Genomic DNA, 27626 nt, shown 5'->3' with positions numbered 1-27626 from the left:
TTACATCTTCAAAAAATTCAATGAGGTTGGTCAAGCAAGACTTTCCCTTTTGAAATCTATGCTGACTATTCATTATTATATTTTTGGTTTCTAGATGTTCTATTTTCTCCTTTAGTCAGGATTACATTATTTTTCCTACCACCGATGTTAACCTGACTGGTCTATAGCTCCCTGGACATGTTCTATCTCCCTTCTTAAATATAGGTATTACGTTAGCTATCCGCCAGTCCAAATAAGTGATTAAATATTTGTAGTAAAGCCTCTGCTATCTCTTCCCTAGATTATTTTAAAATGTGCAGATGTAATCCATCTGGACCAGGAGTTTTATCCTCTGAGTTTGTTTAATATTACTCCTTTTTATTTTAAATGCAGTTATCTGATTACTAATCTCATCATCCAATGTCATGTCTACCTATTAGCTGTTGATCGAAAGCTTGGCTTAAGGATGTTTTTAAAAGGAGGTGGAGAGACAGAGGGTTTGTGGGAGGGAATTCCAGCACGTGGGGCAGAGACAACTGAAGGTGTGGCTGCCAGTGGTGGGTGAAGGAGGAGATCGGTTGTACAAAAGTTCAGAGTAAAAGAAATATTGTGTTCGGAGAGCAGGTCGAACGAGGTTACTGAGATGGGATTGGGCAAGCCCACAAGCGATTCAGACTCGTGAATGATAATTTCAAAGTGGAGGACGAGGAGCCAATATAAGTCAGCAAGGAAAAAGGTAATAGGTGAGCAGAAACTAATGCGGGATAGGCTACGGATAGCAGCATTTTGCAAGAGCTGAAATTTACGGAGGGTGGGAAATGCGAGGCTGACCAAGAGAGCATTGGAATAGTTAGGTCTGGAGGTGACAAGGACATGAATGAAGGTTTCAGTTGCAGAATGAGGCGGAGGCAGAATATGTTGGAGGTGCAAGTAGGCAGTGGAGAGAATATCGATCAGCAGCTCAGCTTGGGGTAAAATACAATGCTGAGGTTGCAAACAGTCTGATTCCACTTGAGACACTGGTCAGTGACCAGCTTCTCCCTCACAGGGCTGTTAAATCCTGATCCTCAATACTGCCAGATCCAAGCAGCTCTAAATATTGCTCCTCTCCTACTCAGTGTTGAAAAAACCCTCCCTTGTCCTGTTCACCAGGATTCCCCCCTCAACTCCAAAGGCTCACCAGCTCCTAGAACACATCCCCAGTGCTCCCTGATCTGAGTGCTCCAATGCTCCCAGAGCCTGAGACTTCCCTCACTAATGCTCCCAGATCTCTTGACCAATTTTCCAATATTGTTCATAGAATCTGCCTCAGTATATCTAAAACTTCCCTCTCCCTTCCCTCTGCAGTGTTCCCAAAATCCTGTGACCCTTCTGCACTTCTGGTCCTTGGAACTTCCCTCAAAATATAGCTACACTGAAACTCCATCCCGGTGCTGATGTACCTCATGTCCAACGTTCCCTTTAAGCTGTGTGGGCACGTCATGCTCTGCAGGTCCCGTGCAGTCGGAAAACCGGCCTATTAATAGAAAAAAAACGCATATGCACGGAAATTTAAATGGGCCACGCAGCCCGTTAAAGGGGTCGCCTGGGACAAAAAAATGAGGGAACATTGCTCATGCCTGCGCCCCAGTGCTGCCAATGCCAGCCACTCCTTTCCCCTATGCATATAGGTCAGTTCCCCTCTAAATGCTGCTTGACAACAATGCTGTCTTATAAAACCTCTTTACTGTGAGCAATGCAATGGGAGATTTGTTGGTCTACTAAATCTTGCATGTAGCATGCACTTCCTGTCCACAAACATCTATGCAACCACTTTTGAATAGAAGTATTTTCGGTCTTCATTTTTAAACTATAGTGCTAGTGTCAATCTTGTTACAGAACTTCTTGACCTCTAGCAGTTGCCCAGAAATTCAAGGATCCTTGCACGTGAAGGAAGTGGGGAAAAAATCATGGAAAAAACTGCATGTATTTTTGAGAAGATCAGGACTTTACTTTTCCTCAAAAGGAACTTCAAAGGTAAGCTACAGTGTAGTGCTTAAATCTGAAAAAAAACAGTTTTGGGCATAGAGGTTACTTCGTGTTTTTTTTAAACTGAGAAAGTCCAAGGCTCATAGTGGATGACATCACCAAGGTTGAAATGAATGAAAGCCGGCACAGACTCAATGGGCTGAATGGCCACCTCCTGTGCTGTCCTATTCTGTTTCTATGACATCCAATGATACAAATCTGGAAGCAATGGCAATACGATGCAAAATTTGTTATAAAAGCCTGTAGATTGTAGGAGCAAAGGAAAACTGAGGGCGTACAGATTTGCAGTTTTGAGGTGCAAATCTGGTCACTTCTAAAAGGATTCCGGTAATTGTATATTAGATCAGAATTGTTCCCGAAACTTTTTTTCTAAAGCCTAGAATTTGCCTGATGATTCAGTCGGTAAACATACCAGTATCCTGCTGGATTGTATTGGCCAAAAAGGTGACAGGTTCAGTCATATGCCTCTGATGCTATACCCTGTATCTGCAGTGCTCCTCAATGGTACTGAGCTGTATGATGATCAATGGAAACCTTTGGCACATTTGTTGCATAGAGACGCATGCTATTTGCTAGTTTCAGTGACCTGTATATGGATTACATGTCACTTAACCTCACTGACCTTCATTGACTTTATTTGGAGAAATCAATTTTATTATCTAAAGGTGTGCTGTTAAAACTGGAATTCAGTTTGCTTTAAACTGTGGTATCTTGCATTACTAATAAGATTCGTGTCTGAAGGTAGATTTCCTACTTGCTTTCTGACTGGTCTGTACTAACTATGTGGTGGCATGCCATGTGTTTAGAAGGTACCAATCATATCCTAGACCATAAAGCAAGAAAGAAAGAACTTCATTTTTATTGCGCTTTATCACTTCCTCAGGAGGTCCCAATGTACATCTCAACCAATTAATTACTTTCGACAATACAGTCACTGCTGTTATATACGCAATGGGGCAGCCAATGTATGCACAGCAAGGTCTCAAACAGCATTGTGACAAGAACATTTTCTGTTGATAGATAAAGGAGGATACTGGAGAACTCCCTGCTTTTGTTTTGAGAAGTGCCATGAGATCTGTAGCATATGCCCATTTCCAGAGTTTTCAATATTATTGGGGAAACATCATGCCCTTTTTAGGTTTTAAAAGAAGTTGATTCATTATGGTTTATGTCGTGTTAGTTCAAATGTTATAAACTTTCAGTACTTGAGGTTCACCTGAATAACTTGCACAGAAATGAATGTCAAAATAATCTATTCACCAGTCAAGATTGAAGTGGCCCTTATAAAGTCGAAGGGCAACAGTGTTGGTGACTTTCTGTTGGAAGTGAACATGCGTGGATGCTGGAGCCAAATTTGCTATCAAGTCTCTTCATTGTTGAGCCTCATATATGATAAATTGTTGCTTTGTACCAAAGGGTTTCCAGCACCATCTTCAGGAGGGGGAGGGTATGGTTCAAAGTATGGCGGGCTGGATTTTCGGCAGGTTTGTGCCACAATTTGACCCTCCACGGTGAAAGCCCGAGCGGAATCCTCGGATACCTGTTTGCGGCGGCACTTTCAAGTACCGCCGGGGAGAGGTACGACGAAGTGTAACGATGCTGATTGCGTTGCCATTGTACTTTCGGCACTCTCGCCCTTCCCAGATTACCGACAGGTCAAATCTGTCGGTACAGCCTTGTCAGCAGCGGTAAGTATGAAAACCTGCAAAATAGGTAAGTTAAAGTTTTTATTTTGTAGTTCTTTTTCAGCAATTTGCTAGATAAGGGTTTTGTGAATGTTTTTGGAATGTTTTATGCAATTTTTTTTCCCCCTCCCAAGGCATTTCTTGCAGCACAACCGACCATGGACTAAAGTTGCCGAAACTCACGTTTTACGCTGCAAATAATTGTGCAACGCCTCCTTTACCAACGAAAAGGCTGAAAGTTTGGCCTAAAAGTAGTATCGCGACGTAAATGTTAATTTTCACATGTTGCTACAGTTTTCACCGAAAAACCCCAAAAGCCACAAATCTGGCCAGACATGTCCTTTTGGGAATGAGGATTAGTTTTTATATTTTTAGAAATGCAAGGTCTGTGCTATCAACATCAAGGTTTTAAGACAACAGGAAATAAGGCCAGTGACACACGTTAAAAACTCAATTTCTGAACTTTTGACAATTCTCCTCACATGCCATCTCAGTTTAATACCACTGGCATTCAAAAGTGTATTTTTAAAATAGTTATGAAGGAAAACTTTACTAGCAAAATTTAGTTTGATTCTTAGAAAATATTATATTTAGGTGAGAGATATAATTCCTATGTTAGCTACCCTACTGCTCCTGAGTGGATCTAATAATTTAATCACAGTTAAATACTTCCAATGTATAACTTGAAAGTTTTTGCTTGCTGTAAACATTAATCATTTCATTGGAAATTGAATACTCAAGTCCGAAAGCTGATGATTTTGTTGCATCGTCACATGAAGTTTCAATGTGTGTTTGGAAGTCACTTTCTCGAGAATAAAAATAGTTTGCATTAATTATGGCCGCTATTTCATAAATTCTATTTTTTTAAATTTATTTGCACAGGAACCAAGACATCTGCAGCTGTTGGCTGACATTGAAGATAATAATGTATTTTCATTAGTAGCTGGCAAAAAAGCATACAGTGCACCAACTGACTATGGTTTTTGTATAAAGGTATTTTTTTCTAACCAGTTTATTTATGCAAATACTTTATTGTGCTTTGTTTTACATGCAAACCTGTGCTTCTGAATTATTTATGAACATCTAATTTTTTCTTCGCAGAACTGAATTTCTACAGTAAAGTTTGTGAACTTCTTCACTTCTGTACATTATTTTCTTAACTTCAAAATTCCGTACTGATTATGTCAGCAATGGACCAAATGTTCTACAAGTACATTCAATCACAATCACTTAATTGTCCATGTCACATGAAGTATTCTGGAAACATTTTTAGACTTGTTTTGGTGAAACAGCAATGGAATGAATTTTTGCAAATACACTGTCATTTGTATACTGGTACTGGGTCATATTGTTGTGGGTTTGAGCCCCACACTGGCACTTGAGCTATGAAGTCTGACATGACAATCTTAACACTGAGCATTCCATTTTTGGAGGTTTTGTCATTTGGATGAGACATTAAGCTAGTATCCCTTCTGCCTGTTCCAGTGGTTTGGATGGACACACAAAATCCTTCAGCAGTATTTAAACAACTGGGAGTTCTCTTGAAAGCGGGGCAAGCCATCTTCAGCCAGTCCTAATTGCTGTTTGTAAAAATTGCTGGAAGCCAGAATGGCTGTCGTATTTGACTAAATCAGCCAATACTATTAAATAATCAGTTATATGAAGCATTTTGTAAGATTGCATTTCATTTGCAAATCCAAACTCTTAATTTTTATTAAAACGCTTTAGAATCATAGAATGATGCAGCATAGGAGGAGGCCATTGAGGCCATTTAGCCCATCGTGCCTGTGCTGGCTCTTGGGTAGAGCTATCCAATTAATCCCACTCCCCCTGCTCTTTTCCTATAGCCTCGTAATTTTTTTCCCTTCAATTATTTATCCAGTTCTATTTTGAATGTTACTACTGAATATACTTCCACCCTTTCAGGTTGTGCATTCCAGATCACAACAACTTGATGTGTTCAAAAGTTTCTCATGTTGATTCTGGTTCTTTTGCCAATCATCATTACTCTGTGACCTGCCACTGGAAGCAGTTTCTCCTTATTTACTCTATCAAAACAGTTCATGATTTTGAACACCTCTATCAAATCTCCTTCTCTGCTCTAAAGCAAACATCCTCAGCTTCTCCAGTCACTCCACATAACTGAAGTCCCTCATCCCTGGTGACATTCTTCCCAAAAGTGTGGAGCCCAGAATTGAACACACTGTTCCAGCTGAGGCCTAACTAGTGTTTTATAAAGGTTTAGCATAGCTTCCTTGGTTTTATTCTCTCTCTCTCTCTCTCTCTCTCTCTCTCTCTCTCTCTCTCTCTCTCTCTCTCTCTGTGTTAATTGCCTCTACTCATTCTGCCTACCAAAATGTATCACTTTACACTTCTCTGCATTAAATTTCATCTGCATGTGTCTGACCATTTTACTAGTCAGTCTTCAGTCTTGCTGAAGACTGTTACTATCCTCATTGTTTACTACATTTCCAAATTTAGTATCGACTGTAAACTTAAAAATTATGCCCTGTGTACCCAACTCCAGGTCATTAATATATATCAAAAAGAACAGTGATCCTAATATCCATCCCTGGGGAACACTACTGTATACTTCCCTCCAGTCTGAAGAACACCATTCACCACTCTCTGCTTTATGTCCCTTAGCCAATTTTGAATCCATGCTTCTACTGTTCCTTTAATATCATGGACTTTATGTAGTACTTTGTCAAACATCTTTTGAAATTCCATAGACACAGCATCAACTGCATTACCCTCATCAACCCTCTCTATTACTTCATCATAGAACTCAAATCAGGTTAGTCAAACACAGTATGCTGACTTATTAGCTCATACTTTTCCAAATGCCAATTAATTTTGTCTCGGATTATTGTTTCTTCAGCACCGACATTAGGCTGACTGGCATGTATTTGCCGGGAGTATCCCTCTCCCCTTTTACTCCAATCCTCTCGCACCACCCCCCATATCCAAGGAGGATTGGAAGATTGTGGCCACAGCCGTTGCAATTTCTACCCTTGCTTCCCTCAGTAACCTCAGGTGCATCATATCCCATCCAGATTGTGGGACGTTTCTACTTAAAAGGACTGCTAACCTTATAAGTACATCCTCTTTATCTATTTTTATCCTATCCAATATCACTACTGCCTCCTCCTTTACTGCTATATTGGCAACATTCTCTTTAGTGAAGACAGATGCAAAGTACTCATTTAATACCTCAGCCATGCCCTTTGCTTCCACAAGAACTTCATTATGATCTCTAATCAGCTCCTACCTATCTTTGACCTTTTACTATTTATGTTTTTCTAGAAAAATGTTGAGTTCCCTTTTATGTTGGCTGCTAATCTATTCTCACACTCTCTCTTTGCCACTCATACACACTTTTTTTTAGATCTCTGTACTTTCTGTATTCAGCTTGTGTTCTACTTTATTATGAACCATGTAAATTGTCATAAGCCTCCTTTTTCTGTCTCATTTTAACCTCTATCTGTAGTCATCCAGAGAACTCTGGCTTTGGATGTTTGTCTTCTTCCCCATTCCCCCCCCCCCCCCCCCAAAAAAAAAAATTGAATATGTCTACTCTGAAGACCTCCCAATGTTTGTTTACTGTTTTGCCTCCCAACATGTGCCAGATCCCTTTCCAACTCACTGAAGTTAGCCCTCCTCCAGTTACGTATTTTTATGCTTGCTTGACCTTTTCCATAACTATTTTAAACCTGATGATATGATCACTGTTCTCCAAATACTCTCCCACTGAAATATGCTCCACTTGCCCCACTTCATTCTCCAGAACTAGATCCAGCACTGCTTCCTCCTTTTGTTGGTCTGGAAACACACTTATCAAGAAAGTTCTCTTGTACACATTTCAGGAATTCCTCCTCCTCTTTATTCTTTACACTGTTGCTATCCCAGTCTGTATTAGGATAAATGGAATCCCCCATCATCACACTCTGTAGTTCTTGCATCTTTCTGTAACTTGCCTGCATATTTTTTCTCCTATCTCCTTCCCACTATTTGGTGGCCTATTGTATACACCCAGTGGTGCGATAGCTCCTCTTTTGTTCCTTCTAAGCCAGTAGATTCTGTCTTTGTGCCCCCCCGCCCCCCCAATTACATCGTCCCCCTCTTGTGCTAGAATAGTTTCTATGATCAATACTGCCACCAACCCTGCCTTTTTTTCCTTTTATAATAGTACATGGGTGGCTATCTGATAGGGAAGGGAACACCAAAGGGCAAAAAACGTTAGTGGGAGTTGTGTACAGACCTCCAAACAGTAGTAGTGATGTTGGGGAGGGCATCAAACAGGAAATTAGGGGTGCATGCAATAAAGGTGCAGCAGTTATAATGGGTGACTTGAATATGCACATAGATTGGGCTAGCCAAACTGGAAGCAAAACGGTGGAGGAGGATTTTCTAGAGTGCAAAAGGGATGGTTTTCTAGACCAATATGTCGAGGAACCAACTAGGGCGGAGGCCATCTTAGACTGGGTGTTGTGTAATGAGAGAGGATTAATTAGCAATCTCATTGTGCGAGGCCCCTTGGGGAAGAGTGACCATAATATGGTGGAATTCTGCATTAGGATGGAGAATGAAACAGTTAATTCAGAGACCATGGTCCAGAACTTAAAGAAGGCTAACTTTGAAGGTATGAGGCGTGAATTGGCTAGGATAGATTGGCGAATGATACTTAAGGGGTTGACTGTGGATGGGCAATGGCAGACATTTAGAGACCGCATGGATGAACTACAACAATTGTACATTCCTGTCTGGCGTAAAAATAAAAAAGGGAAGGTGGCTCAACCGTGGCTATCAAGCGAAATCAGGGATAGTATTAAAGCCAAGGAAGTGGCATACAAATTGGCCAGATATAGCAGCGAACCCGGGGACTGGGAGAAATTTAGAACTCAGCAGAGGAGGACAAAGGGTTTGATTAGGGCAGGGAAAATGGAGTACGAGAAGAAGCTTGCAGGGAACATTAAGACGGACTGCAAAAGTTTCTATAGATATGTAAAGAGAAAAAGGTTAGTAAAGACAAACGTAGGTCCCCTGCAGTCAGAATCAGGGGAAGTCATAACGGGGAACAAAGAAATGGCAGACCAATTGAACAAGTACTTTGGTTCGGTATTCACTAAGGAGGACACAAACAACCTTCCGGATATAAAGGGGGTCAGAGGGTCTAGTAAGGAGGAGGAACTGAGGGAAATCTTTATTAGTCGGGAAATTGTGTTGGGGAAATTGATGGGATTGAAGGCCGATAAATCCCCAGGGCCTGATGGACTGCATCCCAGAGTACTTAAGGAGGTGGCCTTGGAAATAGCGGATGCATTGACAGTCATTTTCCAACATTCCATTGACTCTGGATCAGTTCCTATCGAGTGGAGGGTAGCCAATGTAACCCCACTTTTTAAAAAAGGAGGGAGAGAGAAAACAAGGAATTATAGACCGGTCAGCCTGACCTCAGTAGTGGGTAAAATGATGGAATCAATTATTAAGGATGTCATAGCAGCGCATTTGGAAAAAGGTGACATGATAGGTCCAAGTCAGCATGGATTTGTGAAAGGGAAATCATGCTTGACAAATCTTCTGGAATTTTTTGAGGATGTTTCCAGTAAAGTGGACAAGGGAGAACCAGTTGATGTGGTATATTTGGACTTTCAGAAGGCTTTCGACAAGGTCCCACACAAGAAATTAATGTGCAAAGTTAGAGCACATGGGATTGGGGATCGTGTGCTGACGTGGATTGAGAACTGGTTGTCAGACAGGAAGCAAAGAGTAGGAGTAAATGGGTACTTTTCAGAATGGCAGGCAGTGACTAGTGGGGTACCGCAAGGTTCTGTGCTGGGGCCCCAGCTGTTTACATTGTACATTAATGATTTAGATGAGAGGATTAAATGTAGTATCTCCAAATGCGGATGACACTAAGTTGGGTGGCAGTGTGAGCTGTGAGGAGGATGCTATGAGGCTGCAGAGTCACTTGGATAGGTTAGGTGAGTGGGCAAATGCATGGCAGATGAAATATAATGTGGATAAATGTGAGGTTATCCACTTTGGTGGTAAAAACAGAGAGACAGACTATTATCTGAATGGTGACAGATTAGGAAAAGGGGAGGTGCAACGAGACCTGGGTGTCATGGTACATCAGTCATTGAAGGTTGGCATGCAGGTACAGCAGGCGGTTAAGAAAGCAAATGGCATGTTGGCCTTCATAGCGAGGGGATTTGAGTACAGGGGCAGGGAGGTGTTGCTACAGTTGTACAGGGCCTTGGTGAGGCCACACCTGGAGTATTGTGTACAGTTTTGGTCTCCTAACTTGAGGAAGGACATTCTTGCTATTGAGGGACTGCAGCGAAGATTCACCAGACTGATTCCCGGGATGGTGGGACTGACCTATCAAGAAAGACTGGATCAACTGGGCTTGTATTCACTGGAGTTCAGAAGAATGAGAGGGGACCTCATAGAAACGTTTAAAATTCTGACGGGTTTAGACAGGTTAGATGCAGGAAGAATGTTCCCAATGTTTGGGAAGTCCAGAACCAGGGGTCACAGTCTAAGGATAAGGGGTAAGCCATTTAGGACCGAGATGAGGAGAAACTTCTTCACCCAGAGAGTGGTGAACCTGTGGAATTCTCTACCACAGAAAGTAGTTGAGGCCAATTCACTAAATATATTCAAAAGGGAGTTAGATGAAGTCCTTACTACTCGGGGGATCAAGGAGTATGGCGAGAAAGCAGGAAGGGGGTACTGAAGTTGCATGTTCAGCCATGAACTCATTGAATGGCGGTGCAGGCTAGAAGGGCTGAATGGCCTACTCCTGCACCTATTTTCTATGTTACTGAACCCTCTGGATGCTCCCCAACCACCTCTTGGAACCTGCACTCCAGGAAATTCCCAGCATCTGTATGCCCTGATTTGACTTCAGCTTTCTCCTTCAGCTCAGAAACCCAGAGCACGTGTTCAAGAAATTGGAGACACTTTCTGCACACGTGATTAGGACACGTGAAGTGTCCTGGAGTTCCCACATGGCACAGGAATTGTAGGCAACAGGTCTCAACTGTCAATGATTTTGCTTAAAAATCTCTAGATCTAATTAAGTACTCTGATTATTTATATGTTTACAGTTTCCCTTGATTTAAAGCACTTTGGACTTCCTTCCCCTTCTGCACCAAATTCTTATTCTCTCCAAAATACTTGTTTCCACTCTGTTTGGTAAGCCACTCCATTTAGCAGATACCTCCAGCTCTGCACACAGCTCTCTTGTACACATCACTTTGTCGAAGATATTCAATTAGTATACAATTTGATTTGAGCAGTGAAAGTTGATCAGTCACAGCTTCAGTGTACTAAAATGATTTTTTTAAGATTCTGTAAGAAGTGATAGCATGTATAACTGCAGTTTTCCTTGTCCAATGCAGCCCATAAAAATGAGGAATGAAACAAAGGACCTTCGATTATTATGTGCAGATGATGAACAGAGCAGGACATGTTGGATGACAGCCTTTCGACTCTTCAAGGTATTCCTTTGTTACTATAACTGCTCAATGATGAGATCACCATATCCTTCTTTAAAATTTTTGCTGTTGTTTTCATCCAAATTCAGCTCGTTCATTTTCTACTTTGCTGGTCAATAAATTGTTTTTTAAACTTATACCAAGTTTAATACAACATCAACAACTTGTATTTAGTCCCAAGGCGTTTCACAGGAGTATTATAAGATAAAAAATTTGAGACCGAGTCGCAGGAATAGAAATTAGTGCAAGTGACCAAAAGCTTGGTCAAAGAGGTTTTTAAGGAGTGTCTTGAAGGAGGAAAGAGAGGTGGAGAGGTTTAGGCAGGGAGTTCCAGAGCTTGGAGCCTCGGCAACAAAGGCACGGCCACCAATGGTTGCAATTATAATCAGCGATTTAAGAGGGCAGAATTAGAGGAGCGCAGACATCTCGGGGGATTTTGGGGCTGGAGGAGATTACAGAGATGGGGAGGGACGAGGCCATGGAGTGATTTGAAAATAAGGATGAAAATTTTGAAACCGAAGCGTTGCTTAACTGGAAGCCAATGTCAATCAGCGAGCACAGAGGTGATGGATGAGAGAACTTGGTGCGAGTTAGGACACGGGCAGCCAAGTTTTGGATCACCTCTAGTTTACATAGGGTTGAATGTGGGAGGCCAGCCAGGAGTGCCTTGGAATAGTCAAGTCTAGAGTTAACAAAGGCATGGATGAGGGCTTCAGCAGCGGATGAGCTAAGGCAAGGCCGGAGATGGGCGATGTTGCGGAGGTGGAAATAGACGGTCTTTGTTATGCTGCGGATATGTGATCGAAAGCTCATTTCAGGGTCAAATATGACACTAAGGTTGCGCACAGTCTGGTTCAACCTCAGACAAGTTGGGGAGAGGGATGGAGTCTCTGGCTAGGGAATGGAGTTTGTGGCAGGGACCAAAAACAATGGCTTCAGTCTTTGCAATATTCCATTGGAGAACATTACTGCTCATCCAGAACTGAATGTTGACAAGCAGTTTGACAATTTAGAGACCATGGAGGAGTCAAGAGAAGTGGTTAGTGAGGTCGAGCTGGGTGTCATCAGTGTATCTGTGGAAACTGACGCTGTGTTTTCGAATGATGTCGCCATGGTGCAACATGTAGATGAGAAATAGGAGGGGGCCAAGGATAGATCCTTGGGGAGACACCAGAGGTAATGATGCGGGGCGGGAAGAGAGACAGTTGCAGGTGATTCTCTGGTTACGATTAGAGAGATAAGAATGGAACCAGGCAAGTGCAGACCCACCCAGCTGGACGGCAGTGGAGAGGCATCGGAGAAGGATAAAGTGGTCAACCATGTCAAAGGCTGCAGACAATTCAAGAAGGACAAGGAGTGATAGTTTGCCTTTGAAACAGTCATGAAGGATGTCACAAAACCACACAACTTGGTTGTACCTTGTTTGTAACAATTTAAGTTTTATAAATGTAGTTTTAATAATGCAACTTCCTGGTTAGGAAATAGAGCATTCATTGCGATATCTAACAGTTTTCTCTTGTAAAGTGTGCCATCATTGTTTAAAGAATGCAATTAGCAATATTTATTCTCTTTTTCTATTGTAGTATGGCATCCTGTTGTACCAGAACTATCGGATCCCTCAACAGAGAAAAACATTACTATCACACTTTTCCACACCAGTGGTAGGTTACCATTTCTAAAAAAAAATGTTTATGAATTCTATTTGTCCACTGCTCCTGAACATTTGCTGTTTGTTTCCCATCGCTGGTATATTTTTGAAGCTCTTAATCATGCTTTTTTTTTGTATTTGCAGTATTCGTTGTAACATGCACTTGAATAATGTTACTTTGTTTGTCATCATTCTTTTCAGAGAAGCATATCAGAAAATTCCTTGGTAGCTATGGACTTCTCTGGACACACAGGTCGAGTCATTGAAAATCCTGCAGAGGCCCAAAGTGCAGCTGTGGAAGAGGGTCAAATGTGGAGGGTAAAGAAATTCACAAACCTTTCACTTTTTGATGGACTTTACTGGAAGTTTCAAAAAGTCTAGCGATTTGAAATAACAACACCTCAATGTTGTCTGCATTTGTTGCATTCCATTTACTCCATATAGCCAGCTAATATAATTGAAAAAATCACAAGGATGGTGTCTCCAAAAAATATCAGTTTAGAACCGAGTGGCTATATCTTTTATCTTCTAGTATATAAAGTTGCCATTTTTTTGCATCATTTTTATTTACATTCACGTGGGAACCTTTCTCTTCACACTTGCTGCGTGTAGGACTTCATTACATTCTCTCTAAGGCCATACGCATTGAGAATATTCTGCAATCAAAACAGAAAATGCTGGAAATACTCAGCAGGTCAGGCAGCATTTGTGGAGAGAGAAACTGAGTTAATGTTCCATGTCGATGACACTTTGTCAGAATTGGAAACATTTAGAGAGAGAACAGGTTTTTAAGCAAGTGTTGATTCTGCCATTTCCATTTACACCCTATCTAGACTCAGCTTTTCTTAATTTGCCTCATTACTATCTCCTTTTACCTTGCACCATCATCCCTTTTTTCTCAATCTCTGCTGCCTTCCACCCTATCACAGACCTTCCCTTTTGTTCTTTCCTCCCCTCCCCCCATTCCCGATCATTAAAAACCTGTTATATATCTAACTTTTTCCTGACGCAGGGTCATCGACCTGAAACATTAACTCCGTTTCTCTCTCCACAGTTGCTGCTTGACCTGCTGAGTTTTCAGTTTTTATTTCAGATTTCCAGCATCCACAGAATTTTGCTTTCGTATTAGAGAATATTCTGCAACCTACTGGAAAAGTGTCAAATGATGCCTGTGAAAGTGCAATATACACCCACTTCAAAATGCTCTTGGCCTCTCACAATCTTAGCTTAGAATTGTCAACATTCCAATGGATATATCCAGAATTTAGTGATTGTCTGAATAATTAATGGCAAGAAACTATTTAGCGATGAGTTGGGGAAATCCTTGCGTAAGGGAACAGAAAGACTATGAAGTCCAATGTTGCCCTATCTTCAGATTGTTCAGATTAGTCACTCATCATTGAGGGATTGTGCTCCAGTGAGCTGGCAACCTCAGCGATAGTTACTTCTGCATAGGTATTGATCATGACATGTAACTGATACAATAACCCGCATTTATATAGTGCCTTTAACATAGGTGCTTCACAGAGGCATTAGGAAAAATGGTTACCAAGACGAAAGATTCGGCAGAGTGAATAAACGCTTGGTTTGGAAAATGTATTTTAAAGAGGAGAGGGTGATGGATAAGCAGAGGAGTTTAGGGAAGACATTTCAGAGAATGGGGCCTGGACAGTTGAAAGCATTGCCATTAATGGCGCATGGGGCTGGAATCAGACAACTGTTGTTAGGGGAGGGATGTAGGGCTGGAAGAGGTGACAGAGATGGGAAGGGGTGAGGTAATGGAGCGATTTCAACACCATGGCGATCATTTTAAATTTGAAGTGTTGGACAGGGACCTGCTGTCGGTCAGTAAGGACAGTGGTGATGGGTGTACAGGACTTGGTGTTGTGATAGATACGGGCAGTAGAGCTTTGGATGAGCTGAGGTTTATGGAGGTCGGAGGATGGGAAGCCAACTAAGAGCAATGAAATAATCAAGTCTGAAGTTGACAAAGGCATGAACAAGAGTTTCAGTGGAAGATGGACTGGGGTAGGGGCAGATGAGGTGATGTTACAAGTGCAAGTAGATGATCTTATGACTGAGAAGATATGGGTCAGACTTTCAGCTTGGAATTAAATACAATGGTAAAGTTGCAAACCGTCTGATTCAGTGTGAAATGGAGGTCGGGGAGAGAATGAAGTGATTGGCAAAGGTACAGAGTTCCCTTCAGTCTTCCTAATATTTAGCATAATCCCAAAATAATGGATCTTCCAAAATTGGATGTCGAGCAGCAGTCAGACAGCACGAAGTGAAGGCAAGGGGAGGTCGAGCTATATGTCTGAAGCTTATGTGGGTGGTGTCACCCAGGGGCAGCATGTGGATCAGAAAAAGGGGTCCGTCCAACAATGCATCCTAGGCGACTCTAGAGTTGACTGTGTGGATATGGGAAGAAAAGCCATTGCAAAAGAAGCTCTGCCTATGATTAGATAAGGTAAAATCAGCAGCAACAATAACTTGCATTTATATAGTGCCATTAATGTAATAATACGTCCAAAGGCACTTCACAGGAGCATTGCCGAGCAAAATTTAACACCGATCCAAGTTAAGCAGACATTAGGATAGATGACCAAAAGCTTGGTCAAAGAGGTAGGTTTTCAGGAACATCTTACAGGAGGAAAGATAGGTGGAGGGTTTAGGGGAGGGCATTCCAGAGCTTAGGGCCTAGGCAGTTGAAAGCACGGCTGGCAATTAAAATAGGGCATGCGCAAGAGGCCATGGAGGAATTTGAAAACAAGGATGAGAATTTTAAAATTGAGGCTTTGCCAGACTGTGAGCCAATGTAGGTCAGTGAGCACAGGGTTGGGTGATGCATGAATAGGACTTGGTGCAAGTAACAATCCGAGCAGCAGAGTTTTCGATGAGCACAAATTTATGGAGGATGGAAGATGGGAGGCCAGTCAGGAGAGCGTTGGAATAATCAAGTCTCGAGGTAACAAAGGTAAGCGAACGGTCATGGGAGCATAGCGGTTATGTTAGTGGACCAGTAATCCAGAGACATGCGTTCCAATCCCACCACAGCAGCTGGGGAATTTAAATTCAGTTAATTAAATAAATCTGGAATAAAAACCTCGTATCAATAATGGTGACCATGTAACTACCGTATTGTCTTAAAAACCCATTAGTTCACTAATGCCCTTTCGGGCTTGGAGTCTGCTGATCTTATCCGGTCTGGCCTATATGTGACTGCAGACCCACAGCAATGCAGTTGATTCTTAACTGTCCTCCTGAAATGGCCTAGCAAGCCACTCGTGGTACCAAGCCACAAAGTATAAGAATAAATCTGGAAGGATTGTCCAGCATTGACCTCGGCATCGGATTCGGACACGACAAAGTCAACCTTGCAAAGTCCTCCTCATTAACATCTAGGATCTTGTGCCAAAATTGGGGGAGCTGTCCCACAGACTAGTCAAGCAACAACTTGACATCGTCATACTCATAGATTCATAACATTCAGCCAATGTCCCAGACTCTTCCTCCACCATCCCTGGATATGTTCTGTCCCACTGGCAATACAGATCCACCAGAGGTGGCGGCACAGTGGAATGCAGTCGGGAGGAAATGGCGTCAAATTGACTCCGGACCGCTTAAAGTCTAATGGCATCAAGTCAAACATGGCCAAGGAAACCTCCTGCTGATTACCACCTACTACCCTCGCTCAACTGATGAATCAGTACTCCATGTAAAACACCACTTGGAAGAAGCACTAAGGGTAGCATGGGCACAGAATGTACTCTGGGTGGGGGTCTTCAATGTCCATCACCAAGAGCACCACTGCTGACCAAGCTGACTTGAGTCCTGAAGGACGTAGCTGCTAGACTGGGCTTGAAACAGGTGGTGAGAACCAACACAAGGGAAAAACCTACTTGACCTTGTCCTCATCAATTTACTTGTTGAAGATGCAGCTGTCCATGACACTATTGGTAGGGGTGACCACCGCACATTTCTTGTGGAGACGAAGTCCCATCTTCACGCTTAGGACACCCTCCATCGTGTTACATGGCACTACCACCATGCTAGATGGGATAGATTCAGAATGGATCTAACAGCTCAAAATTGGCCATCTATGAGGTACTGTGGGCCATGAGCAACAGCAGAATTGTATTCCATCACAATCTAACCTGGCCTGGCATATCACTCACTCTACCATGACCAACCTGAGTTCAATGAGCAGAGTCGTAGCATGCCAGGAGCAGCTCCAGGCGTAGCTAAATGTTGTGTGCCAACCTAGTGAAGCTGCAGCACAGGACTATTTGCATGTTGAACAACGGAAGCAGCATGCTATAGACAGAGCTAAGCAATCCCACAACCAACGGATCAGATCAAAGCTTTGCAGTCCTGCCACATCCAGTCATTAATGGTGGTGGACAGTTAACTGGAGGAGGAGGCTCCATGAACATTCCCATCCACAAAGGCAGAGCCCAGCACGAGTGCAAAAGACAAGATTGAAGCGTTTTCTATTATCTTCAGCCAGAGGTGCCGAGTAGTTGACCCATCTTGGCCTACTCCTGTGGTCCACACCATCACAGAAGCCAGTCTTCAGCCACTTCAATTCACTCCACATGATATCCAGAAATGGCTGAGTGCACTGGATACAGCCATGGCTATGGGCCCTGACAACATCCCAGCTGCAGTGCTGAAGACTTGTGTTCCAGAACTAGCCACGCCTCTAGCCAAACTAGTCCAGTACAGCTATATAATTCCTGCATCTGTCTGACAATGTGGAAAATTGCCCAGGTATGTCCTGTCCATGAAAAGCAGGATAAATCCAATCCAGCCAATTACCACCCCATCAGCCTATTCTCAATCATCAGCAAACTGATGGAAGGTTTAATTGACAATGCTATGAAGCAGCACTTACCCTGCTCAGTTTGAGGACCACTCTGCCCCGCACCTCATTGCAGTTTTGTTCCAAACATAGACAAGAGCTGAATTCCAGAGGTGAGATGAGTGACTGCCCGTGACAAGGCAGCATTTGACAGAGTGTGGATCAAGGAACTAGTAAAATTGAACTCAATGGGAATCAGGGAGAACTCTCCACTGGCTGGAGTCATATCTAGCACAAAGGAAGATGGTTGTGGTTGTTGGCCAATCATCTCAGCCCAGCATATTGCTGCAGGAGTTCCGCAGGGCTGTGACCTAAGCCCAACCATCTTCAGCTGCTTCATCAATGACCTTCTCTCCATCATAAGGTCAGAAGTGAGGATATTTGCTGATGGTTGTGCAGTGTTCAGTTCCACTCACAACTGCTCAGATAATGAAGCAGTCCATGCTCGCATGCAGCAAGCCCTGTATGACATTCAGGTTTGGGCTGATAAGTGGCATTAACATTCGTGCCACACGTACCAGACGACGACTGTTTCCAACGAGAGAGTCTAACCATCTCCCCATGACCTTCAATGGTACTGCCATTGTTGAATTTCTCACCATCATCCAGTGACACTCACATCCTGTGAATAAATGAAATGGATGAGGGTTTTGGCAGCTGATGTGCTGAGGTAGGGGTGGAGTTGGGCAATGTTACGGCGGTGGCAGTCGGAGATCTTGGTAATTAACAAGGAGAGGGGTGGAATCGGTGGCTCGAGAACAGAGTTTGTGGCAGTAACCGAAGATAAATCCTTCAGTCTTCCCAATATTTAGCTGGAAATTTCTGCTCATTCACTTCTGGATGACAATTCAGAGACAGTTTTAAAAAAAGAAAAGATTGATTTGAATATATATAGCACCTTTCACGACCACCAGATGTCCCAAAGTACTTTACAGCCAGGGGTTTAGAGACGTGGTCGTGAGGTTGGGCTGGGTGTCGTGAGCATACATGTGGAGCCTGACGTTGTGTATTCGGATGATGTCGCCAAGGGGCCAAGGATAGATCCTTCGGGAACTCGAGGTAATGGAGTGGGAAGAGAAGCCATTGCATATGATTCTCTCTATGGCAACAACTGGATAGATAAGAATGGAACTAGGTGAGTGCAGTCCCACCCAACTGGATGAAGTTGGAGAAGCGTTGGGGGAAGGATGGTGCAGTCATACATGTTAAAGGCTGTTGACAGGTCGAGAAGGACGAGGAAGAATAGTTTACATTTGTCACAGTCACATAGGATGTAATTTGTGACTTTGCTAAAGGTCATTTCAGTATTGTGGCAGGGATGGATACCTAAATGGAGCTCCAAGAACAATGAGCATGGATTTGGGAGGTGGCAGCACGTTCAAGGACTTTGGAGAAGAAAGGGAGGTTGAAGATGGGATGGTTGTTCACAAGGACAGTGTGTTTTTTTGAGGAGGGGGTGTTGACGGCAGATTTGAAGGGGGTGGAGTTAGTAGAATCATAGGAATGTACCGCACAGAATGAGGCCATTTCGGCCCATCGTGTCCGCGCCAGCCGACGAAGAGCTATCCAGCTGTATTCCACTTTCCAGCTCTTGGTCTGTAGACCTGTAGGTCACAGCACTTCAAGTGCACATCCAAGTACTTTTTAATTGCGGTGAGGCTTTCTTCCTCTACCACCCTTTCAGGCAGTGAGTTCCAGACACCTACCACCCTCTGGGTGAAGAAATGTCCCCTCAAGTCCCCTCTGAACCTTCTACCAGTTACTTTAAATTTATGTCCCCTGGTTGTTAACTCCTCTGCTAAAGGAAATAGGCCCTTTCTATCCACTATGTCTAGGCTCCTCATAATTTTATACACCTCAGAGGTCTCCCCTCAGCCTCCTCTGTTCCAAGGAAAACAAACTCAGCTTATCCAATCTGTCCTCATAGCTAAGATTCTCCACTCCTAGCAACATCCTCGTAAATCTCCTCTACTGCAATCACATCCTTCCTGTAATGACCAGAATTGCACGCAGTACTCCAACTGTGGCCTAACTAGTGTTTTATACAATTCAAGCATAACACCCCTCCCCTGCTCCTGTATTCTATGCCTCGGCTAATAAAGACAAGCATTCTGTATGCCGCCTTAACCACCTTATCTACCTAGCCTGCTACTTTCAGGGATCTGTGGACATGCACTCCAAGGTCCCTTTGTTCCTCTACACTTTTCTCAGTGTCCTACCATTTAATGTGTATTCCCTTTCTTTGCTAGCCCTCCCCAAATGCATTACCTCACACTTCCCTGGATTAAATTCCATTTGCCACTGTTCTGCCCACGTGAGCAGTTGATTGATATCTTCCTGCAGTCCGCAACTTTCTTCTTCATTATCAACCACACAGCCGATTTTTAGTATCATCTGCAAACTTCTTAATCATACCCCTTATATTCAAGTCTAGATCATTGATGTATACCACAAAAAGCAAGGGACCTAGTACTGAGTCCTGCGGAACCCCACTGGAAACAGCCTTCCAGTCACAAAAACACCCATCAACGATTACCCTCTGCTTCCTTCCTTTTGAGCCAATTTTGAATCCAACTTGCTACTTTACCCTGGATCCCATGGGCTTTCACTTTCATGACCAGTCTGCCATGTGGGACCTTATCAAAAGCCTTGCTGAAATCCATATACACTACATCAAACGCACTACCCTCATCGACCCTCCTTGTTACTTCCTCAATAAAATTCAATCAAGTTAGTCAGACTCGACCTTCCCTTAATGAATCCATGCTGACTGTCCTTGATTAATCCGTGTCTTTCTAAATGAAGATTTATCCCATGTCTCAGAATTTTTTACAACAATTTTCCCACCACCGAGGCTAGGCTGACTGGCCTGTAATTACTCGGTCTATCCCTTTCTCCCTTCTTAAACAAAGGTACCACATTAGCAGTCCTCCAGTCCTCTGGCACCACACCTGAAGCCAGAGTGAATTGGAAAATGACAGTCAAAGCCTGTGCTACTTCCTCTTTTGCTTCGCTTAACAGCCTGGGATACATTTCATCCGGGCCTAAAGACATCCACTTTCAAAGCTGCTAAACCTCTTAATACGTCCTCTCTCTCTGTTTATTTCATTTAATATTTCACAATCCTCCTCCCTGATAGCCATGTTTGCATTGCCCCTCTCCTTTGTGAAAATAGACGCAAAGTATTCATTAAAAACCATACCCACATCTCCAAACACAGATTACCCTTATGGTCCCTAATAGGCCTTACCCTTTCTTTAGTTATCCTCTTGATCTTAATATATTTATTATACATCTTTGGGTTTTCCTTGATTTTACTTGCCAAGAATTTTTCATGCTCTCTCTTTGCTTTCCTAATCTTTTTAATTTCACCCCTGCACTTTCTTTATCCTACCCTGTATGTCCCTAGACATCCAAGGGGCTCTAGATTTGTTTGTCGCACCCTTTTTCTTTAAGGGTACATATTTGGTCTGAACCCTCCGGATCTCTTCCTTGAATGCCTCCCACTGTTCTGACACTCCAGAAAAAAAGGGAGGTTTATGACAGATACCGAGGGCTAAATACTGCAGAATCTCTGGAGGAGTACAGAAAGTGCAGGGGTGAAATTAAAGAGAGTATATGGAAAGCAACGAGAGAGCACTGATTTAACTTCAAGTAGCTGTTTCCAATCCACTGGCTAAATCACCTCTTAGCTTAGCAAAGTTGGCTTTCTCCAATTTAGAAATTTTATTCCTGGTCAATCATTGTCCTTTTCCATAACTACCTTAAATCTAACTGAATTATGGTCACTAGCACCTAAATGCGCTCTCACTGATGCCCCTTCCACCTGCCCAACTTCATTCCCTAAAACTAAATCCAGAACCGCCCCCTCCCGTGAAATCCACTACTTATTACTGCCCTATAGTTTTTGCACTTCAGAAATGTGCTTACATATTTGCTCTTCTATCCCCCTCTCACTGTTTGGGGGTCTATAGTATACTCCCAGCAGTGTGATCGTCTCTTGTTTTTCAATTCGACCCATATGGCCTCATTTGATAATCCCTCGAACATATCATTCCTCCTCACAGCTGTAATAGTTTCTTTAATCAATACTGCGACCCGCCCCTCCCTTTTTACCCCCTTCTCTATCCCGTCTGAAGATCCTGTAACTAGGAATGTTGAGCTGCCATACCAGCCCCTCATTTAGCCATGTCTCTGTAATAGCTATAATATCGTACACCTGTGCTCTCAGCTCATCTGCTTTATTCGCTATATTCCTTGCATTGAAGTATACACCATTTAGTACAGGCAAACCTCCTTGTTTCCCCTCATAATTTACTTTCTATATTCTAAATCATTGATATAAATTACAAAAAGCAAGGAACCTAGCACTGAGCCCTGTGTAACCCCACTGTAAACAGCCTTCCAATCACAAAAACACCCATCAACCATTACCCTTTGCTTCCTGCCTCTGAGTCAATTTTGGATCCAACTTGCCACTTTGCTATGGATCCCATGGGCTTTTACTTTCATGAGCAGTCTGCCATGTGGGACCTTATCAAAAGCCTTGCTAAAATCCATATATACTACATCAAATGCGCTACTCTCATCGACCCTCTTTGTTACCTACTCAAAAAATTCAATCACGTTAGTCCGACACAACCTTCCCTTAACATATCTGTGCTGACTGTCCTTGATCCATGTCTTTCTAAATGAAGATTTATCCTGTTCCTCAATTTTTTCCAATCATTTTCCCACCACCGAGGTTAGGCTGACTGGCCTGTAATTACTCGGTCTATCTCTTTCTCCCTTTTTAAACAAAGCTACAAAGCTAGCAATCCTCCGGCACCACACCTGTAACCAGAGAGGATTGGAAAATGGTCAGAACCTCTGCTGTTTCCTCTTTTGCTTCTTTTAACAGCCTGGGATACATTTCATCCGGGCCTGAGTACCTGAGAAGAGAGAATTGTTCGGGATATCAGCTAACATGGGGCCAGGAAGAGAACTTGGGTGGTCAGCAATTTGCTGGGCTAAGAGTCAAGGGAGCACGAGGTGATTTTCATGGACAAGATGAGCTTGGAAGGGCATGAGGGGAGATAGGAGCGAAACTAGAGAAAGATGTGGGGGATCAGGACTAGGGCAGAGGTGAAACCTGGAGGAAATTTGGCCCGATGGGCTAGGGGAAGGCAGGGATGCAGTAAAGGCAACTGAACTGTGGTCTCACTCTTAGTGACAAAGAAGTCCACGAGCTCCTCGCACTTGTTGGTGAGGAGGGAAGGCAGAGGGTTTCAGAAGATGGTTTGTAGTAAAGAGAAGCCGGGGGTTATCTTTGCATTCCAGGATGATCCTGGAATAGTGAGCAGTTTTGGCAGAGGAAAGCACCTGATAGTGCTGTACGTGATCCAGCCTAATCTGGCAATGAATGGCTAAACCAGTTCTCCGCCACACACATTCAAGTCTGTGTCCCTTGGACTTAAGCGAGCGTGGATGAGGGCCGTACCAGGAGGAACGACCAGGTTGAGAGAGAGTAATGGTTTTAATGGGGTCTTGGGCATCGAAGGTGGCGGTAAGAATGCCTTGTTTAGAAAAGTTGTGATGAATGGTGGGTCCAAGGCTAGACATTTGGGAATTTGGAAGTACAGTTGTAAGTGACTTGGGGGAAGAGTTTTCCTCCAGGGGAGGACAGAGAAGGAAAGGGGATGTTCGTGGTGAGCGATACGGGGAAGTGATTAACGGTGGCCTTATCCACGATTGACACGATGGGAGTAGTGAGGCCACGTGAGATGGCATGATCAAGGGGGTGGCCTTGAATATGGTTGGGGAGTTTATATGGCGGGAGAGATTGAGAGGATACAAGGGCAGTGAACAGGAGAGAGCACATAATTAGTTGAGATGGAGGTTGAAATCACCGAGGATGAGAAGTCGCTCAGAGCAGAAGCTGGGGGAGGAATGCAGTGAAGAAATCTTAAGCAATTTGGCGTGGTACTTGGCTGGGCAGTCGAGAAGGAGGATTTTAAATGAGGTAAGAGGGGTAGAACAAGGTGTGATGCTCAAGGGAGATGATGATGCCAGAGAAGTAGGTTGGATACTATGGTGCGATTTGTAATAAGACCCACACTGTCACCACGGCCGTTTGTGCCCTGCAAATGGTAGAATGGGCCAGATGTGGAGCCTTCATTTAGGGGGAACATATCATTCCTCAGCCAGGTTTCTGTCAGTCATAATGTCGATGCAGTCATCCACAATAAGCCCATGGATGGCAAGGGGCTTGTTCATAAGTGAACGGATATTTTGGAAATATATGCGGAGTGGGGTGTTGATAGCTGATCCATTGGGAGAGTCCACAGGGTCAGCATTGGGAGGGGTGATTGGGACAAAGAGGTAAGGAAGATTAGCCCCCAGCAGGCACGCTGGCCATTAATCCTTGGAAAGGTTGTAGCAGATAATGAAGCAAGTTTGTCTGAAACCCGTCTTGAATAACCAAGTTGAACTAGGAGGGTCTTTTGTATTGGTCTCACTTGGTATATGTGACTGGGAAGGTCGGCGAGAGAGTAGAATGGGGCAATTGGGGCAGCGACGAGTGTCTCGATGGGCCGTTCAGAGAATGTCAAGAGACGAGAGGAAGCTGTAGGTTTATCCAAGAGGATGTTAAGCCTGGGATGGCGGCAGGAGGATAGGAAGGTCGAGGAGTGCTGAAGGGTTGAGGTAGGAATTTGGGAGGGCAGTCTACCAGAGAAGGGAGAAATAAAAGGAGATTTGGCCATGAGTGGTCATGGAGTCGTGAAGAGGAAGGAAGAAAAAAGGGATGATGGGCAAGGGTCGTCTTATCAAGTTAGGCAACTTTGGCAGTTGAGAAGGAGGTGTAGGAGGATGACTCTGTGATCAACCATGTCAAAGGTTCCAGAGAGGACAATAAGGGACAAAGCATAATGGTCACAGTCACACATAAAAGACACTCCAAGTTCAACTTGGTTATTCAAGATGGGTTTCAGGCAAACTTTGTTATCTGCTGCAACTTTTCCAAGGATTAATGAAACTATCATTTGAACGTAGGAACAGGAGTCTGCTCTGCCATTCAATGAGATCATGGCTGATCTGCGACCTAACTCCATATACTAGCCTTTGGCCCATATCCTGTAATTCCTTAGGTTAACAAAGCTCTCGATATCCAATTTAAAATTAACAATTGCGTTATGTCTTTAGATGCTCTTATAATGTCTCCACGAGGCAATATGTTCTACTTGAACTATAGTGACCTTAGTCCCTTATTGCTAATTCCAGAGTGAGTATCACACATGGTGGTCTGCCTTTTATACTAGGCCAGGCACACCTGTACAGGTAGCCTGCAAGTCTCCCACTGCGGTGCCCTCTGGTGGCAACCTTGTAATAGTGCAAGCAGTAATCATGTAGGATACATGACATCACTCTTCCCCCAAGCCTTTAGTGCAAATCGACTGTACTCTGGGCTTAGCTCCATCTATTTGACCCTTGACGGGTCGTTTCTATCTTGGGTGAGTGGTTGATGTTTCGTTGGCAGTAGAGCGCTGGTGGTTTCTGTTTGTGTGTGTGTCCATGACCACGCCATTCTCTCTTCCCTCCCTTCCTTTCCCCCCCCCCCCAACATATAGATTATGCCGGAGGCTCATTACATTCATATACATTCAAGTCCAGAAAAAAAAAGTTTGCATTACATTTGTGAGGCAAGTACATTCGACTGGTGAGATACATTATTGATACGTACTGGGGATCGGTAACCGGTACGTAAGGACAAGCCAGTTCCAGAACTGCTGGATGGTGTCCAGGCAGTCTGGTGGCGTGGCGGTGCCCAGTGCTGGCAGTGGGAACCCGGTTGGCTCAAGTTGCCTGCCCTCGGGGCTGTTGCCGTTGCTCCCAGCGTCGGGCAGGTTTACAGATGCCTGTGACCTCCCTGTCCTTTCTTTGTGCCCTGAGTCGCTGCTGCTCCCTGAGGAGCTGTCGTCTAGCAGTGCACAGGAAACTGCTGACTCGCTTGCCTGGGCGTTGTTTGGTTTGGGATCCTGGCTGGTCCCGGTCCCCTTTGGGAGAACTGTTGCAGGTGACCCTTCGTTCCCAGATATGGCCTTGGTGGCGATGGGGTCTGGGGGCTGCGCCTTAGCACAGTTTGCTCTTTCAGGCTTGTGGCGGTTGGTGCCATCGGGTGCCTAAGAGGTGGAGCCGATCAGGGGCAGGGTATCGATACCGGTGCTGTTGCCCTCCTGAGATCGCTTGCTTTGCAGCTCGGATGTATTGGCTTGTGGCCACCTTCCATGGTGCATAACTCTGGTCCGAGGGACGCAGGCTACTACATTGGGTAGCTCGCTGGACCTGTGCTCCCGATGGGTGTCTGCCCACTGCATTGACTGAGTGCAGTTGAGATCCTACGTCGCACAACGTTTCATTAGTCATTGTAAATAACCTGTAGCTCCGATTGTGATCGCGCCTCTTTTCTTTGCTTATTTCACGTATACAAAGCTGATCATCAATTTCACATCTTACATCTGGCTCATAGTTGCTCTTGCATTGTTTGAAAATGTGGAACTGTCCCTTTATGTGTGGTGGGTTGCAGGCCTCCTTTAAGAGAGCCTTGCTTTCTTTACTCCAATCCTCTTCTCCGTTTGGTGCCACGTGTTGCTCGATCAGTGCTGCACCTCGTGGTCTGGCCGCACCATCTTTTTCTTCAGCGCGTCACCTCGTGGTTTGGGCGCCATCATTCCTCCGTCCACGATGTCGACTGCGGTGATCCTCTTCTCCCTGGGTTCTGCCACCAAAGCCGGGAAGTCACCTTTGGATCTGATTTTCTTCCTCCGGAGTTCTGCCACTGGAACCTGGAAGGTGTGTTCGGGTCGTCTCAGCTGGATCATCTCCATGCAGTCGTGCTGAGCAGTCTGTGCTTCGGGTGCTGTGCTGGTCTGCTCTCTGGTGCCGGGTCCACCCTCAAGTGAGGGCTTGCTTTGCCTCCAAGCGCGGAGGACGTCGATCGCTGGAGGGATGAAGTCTTCCCACTTCCAATGGATCTTATTCATCCACCTTCTTCCGAGTAGCGTTGGTCCATCACTTGCAACAATCCACAGAGGTAACCTTATGCACCGTACCATCATGGAGTACCTTGACATCCGCACTACCAACGACTGGGATAAGTTTATCGCTGTAGGTGCGCAGCTTTACCTGAACCGGGATCAACTTGGGTCGTTCAGCTTGATTGTCCCACAGCCTCTCAAAGGCTTCTTGATTCATTACTGACTGGCTCGCCCCCGTGTCCACTTCCATGAAGACTGGAACACCATCCTCGACTTCCATCCTCAATGGGGAACACTCGGTGTTGCAGGTAAACATGCTATGTACCTCATAGGGGCTGAGCTGCCTCTCTGCCTATCGTTTCATAATCTACGCTGGATTCATGGCCATCTGCAGACTCTTCTTCAACACAGTGAATCATATTTCTCTTGCGCTTTCGCTGGAGGTGGCCCTTTGTGCTGCAGCCTTTACACACACTCTTTAAAACAGCATTGGTGAGCCCTGTGATTCCCTCCACAACACCAGCATGGAGCTACTCGACTAGCCCCCCTCGGCAGACTGAGTTAAGGGACTCTGGGGTGGGGGGGGGGGCTGTTCTCTCTTCCCTGAGAAGGTTTGCGTTCACAGTCCAGCCTCTAAAAGGCACCACTCTGCACAGTACTTGCCGGATTTGAGTCCTGAAGATGTCATCTGCCTAGAGACGCAGGTCGAGGTCATGAATGCCTGGCTCACAGAGATGGCCTTCTGCAGTGTGACTGTGGGATTCGCAGACAGTAGCTTATGAAGAAGGCCCTTATGGCTGATTCCAATGACAAAAATGTCCCGCAGCGCTTTGGTGAGGTGGTTGCTGAAATCACACGGTGCTGCCAGCCTCCTGAAATCTGCAGCATATTTCGCTATTTCCT

The 27626-nt window shown here is 44.2% G+C and overlaps 1 protein-coding gene across 7 annotated transcripts in view; it reads left to right on the top strand.

Moving 5' to 3' along the window:
- The window catches only part of LOC139264544 (growth factor receptor-bound protein 10-like), a 318358-nt gene that overhangs the window by 268508 nt on the left and 22224 nt on the right, over positions 1–27626 (top strand). For all 7 annotated transcript variants that reach the window (XM_070881164.1, XM_070881168.1, XM_070881167.1 and 4 more), the window contains 5 exons: positions 1858–1995; positions 4575–4685; positions 11102–11200; positions 12781–12858; positions 13047–13163. In XM_070881164.1, the coding sequence (XP_070737265.1) occupies positions 1858–1995; positions 4575–4685; positions 11102–11200; positions 12781–12858; positions 13047–13163 (543 nt within the window). The remainder of the gene's footprint in view (positions 1–1857; positions 1996–4574; positions 4686–11101; positions 11201–12780; positions 12859–13046; positions 13164–27626) is intronic.

This window comes from Pristiophorus japonicus, chromosome 5 (genome assembly GCF_044704955.1).
Source record: "Pristiophorus japonicus isolate sPriJap1 chromosome 5, sPriJap1.hap1, whole genome shotgun sequence".
Taxonomy (NCBI): Eukaryota; Metazoa; Chordata; class Chondrichthyes; family Pristiophoridae; genus Pristiophorus; species Pristiophorus japonicus.
The sequence above is the reverse complement of the archived record's forward strand: the minus strand, read 5'-3'. Positions and strand labels throughout refer to the sequence as shown.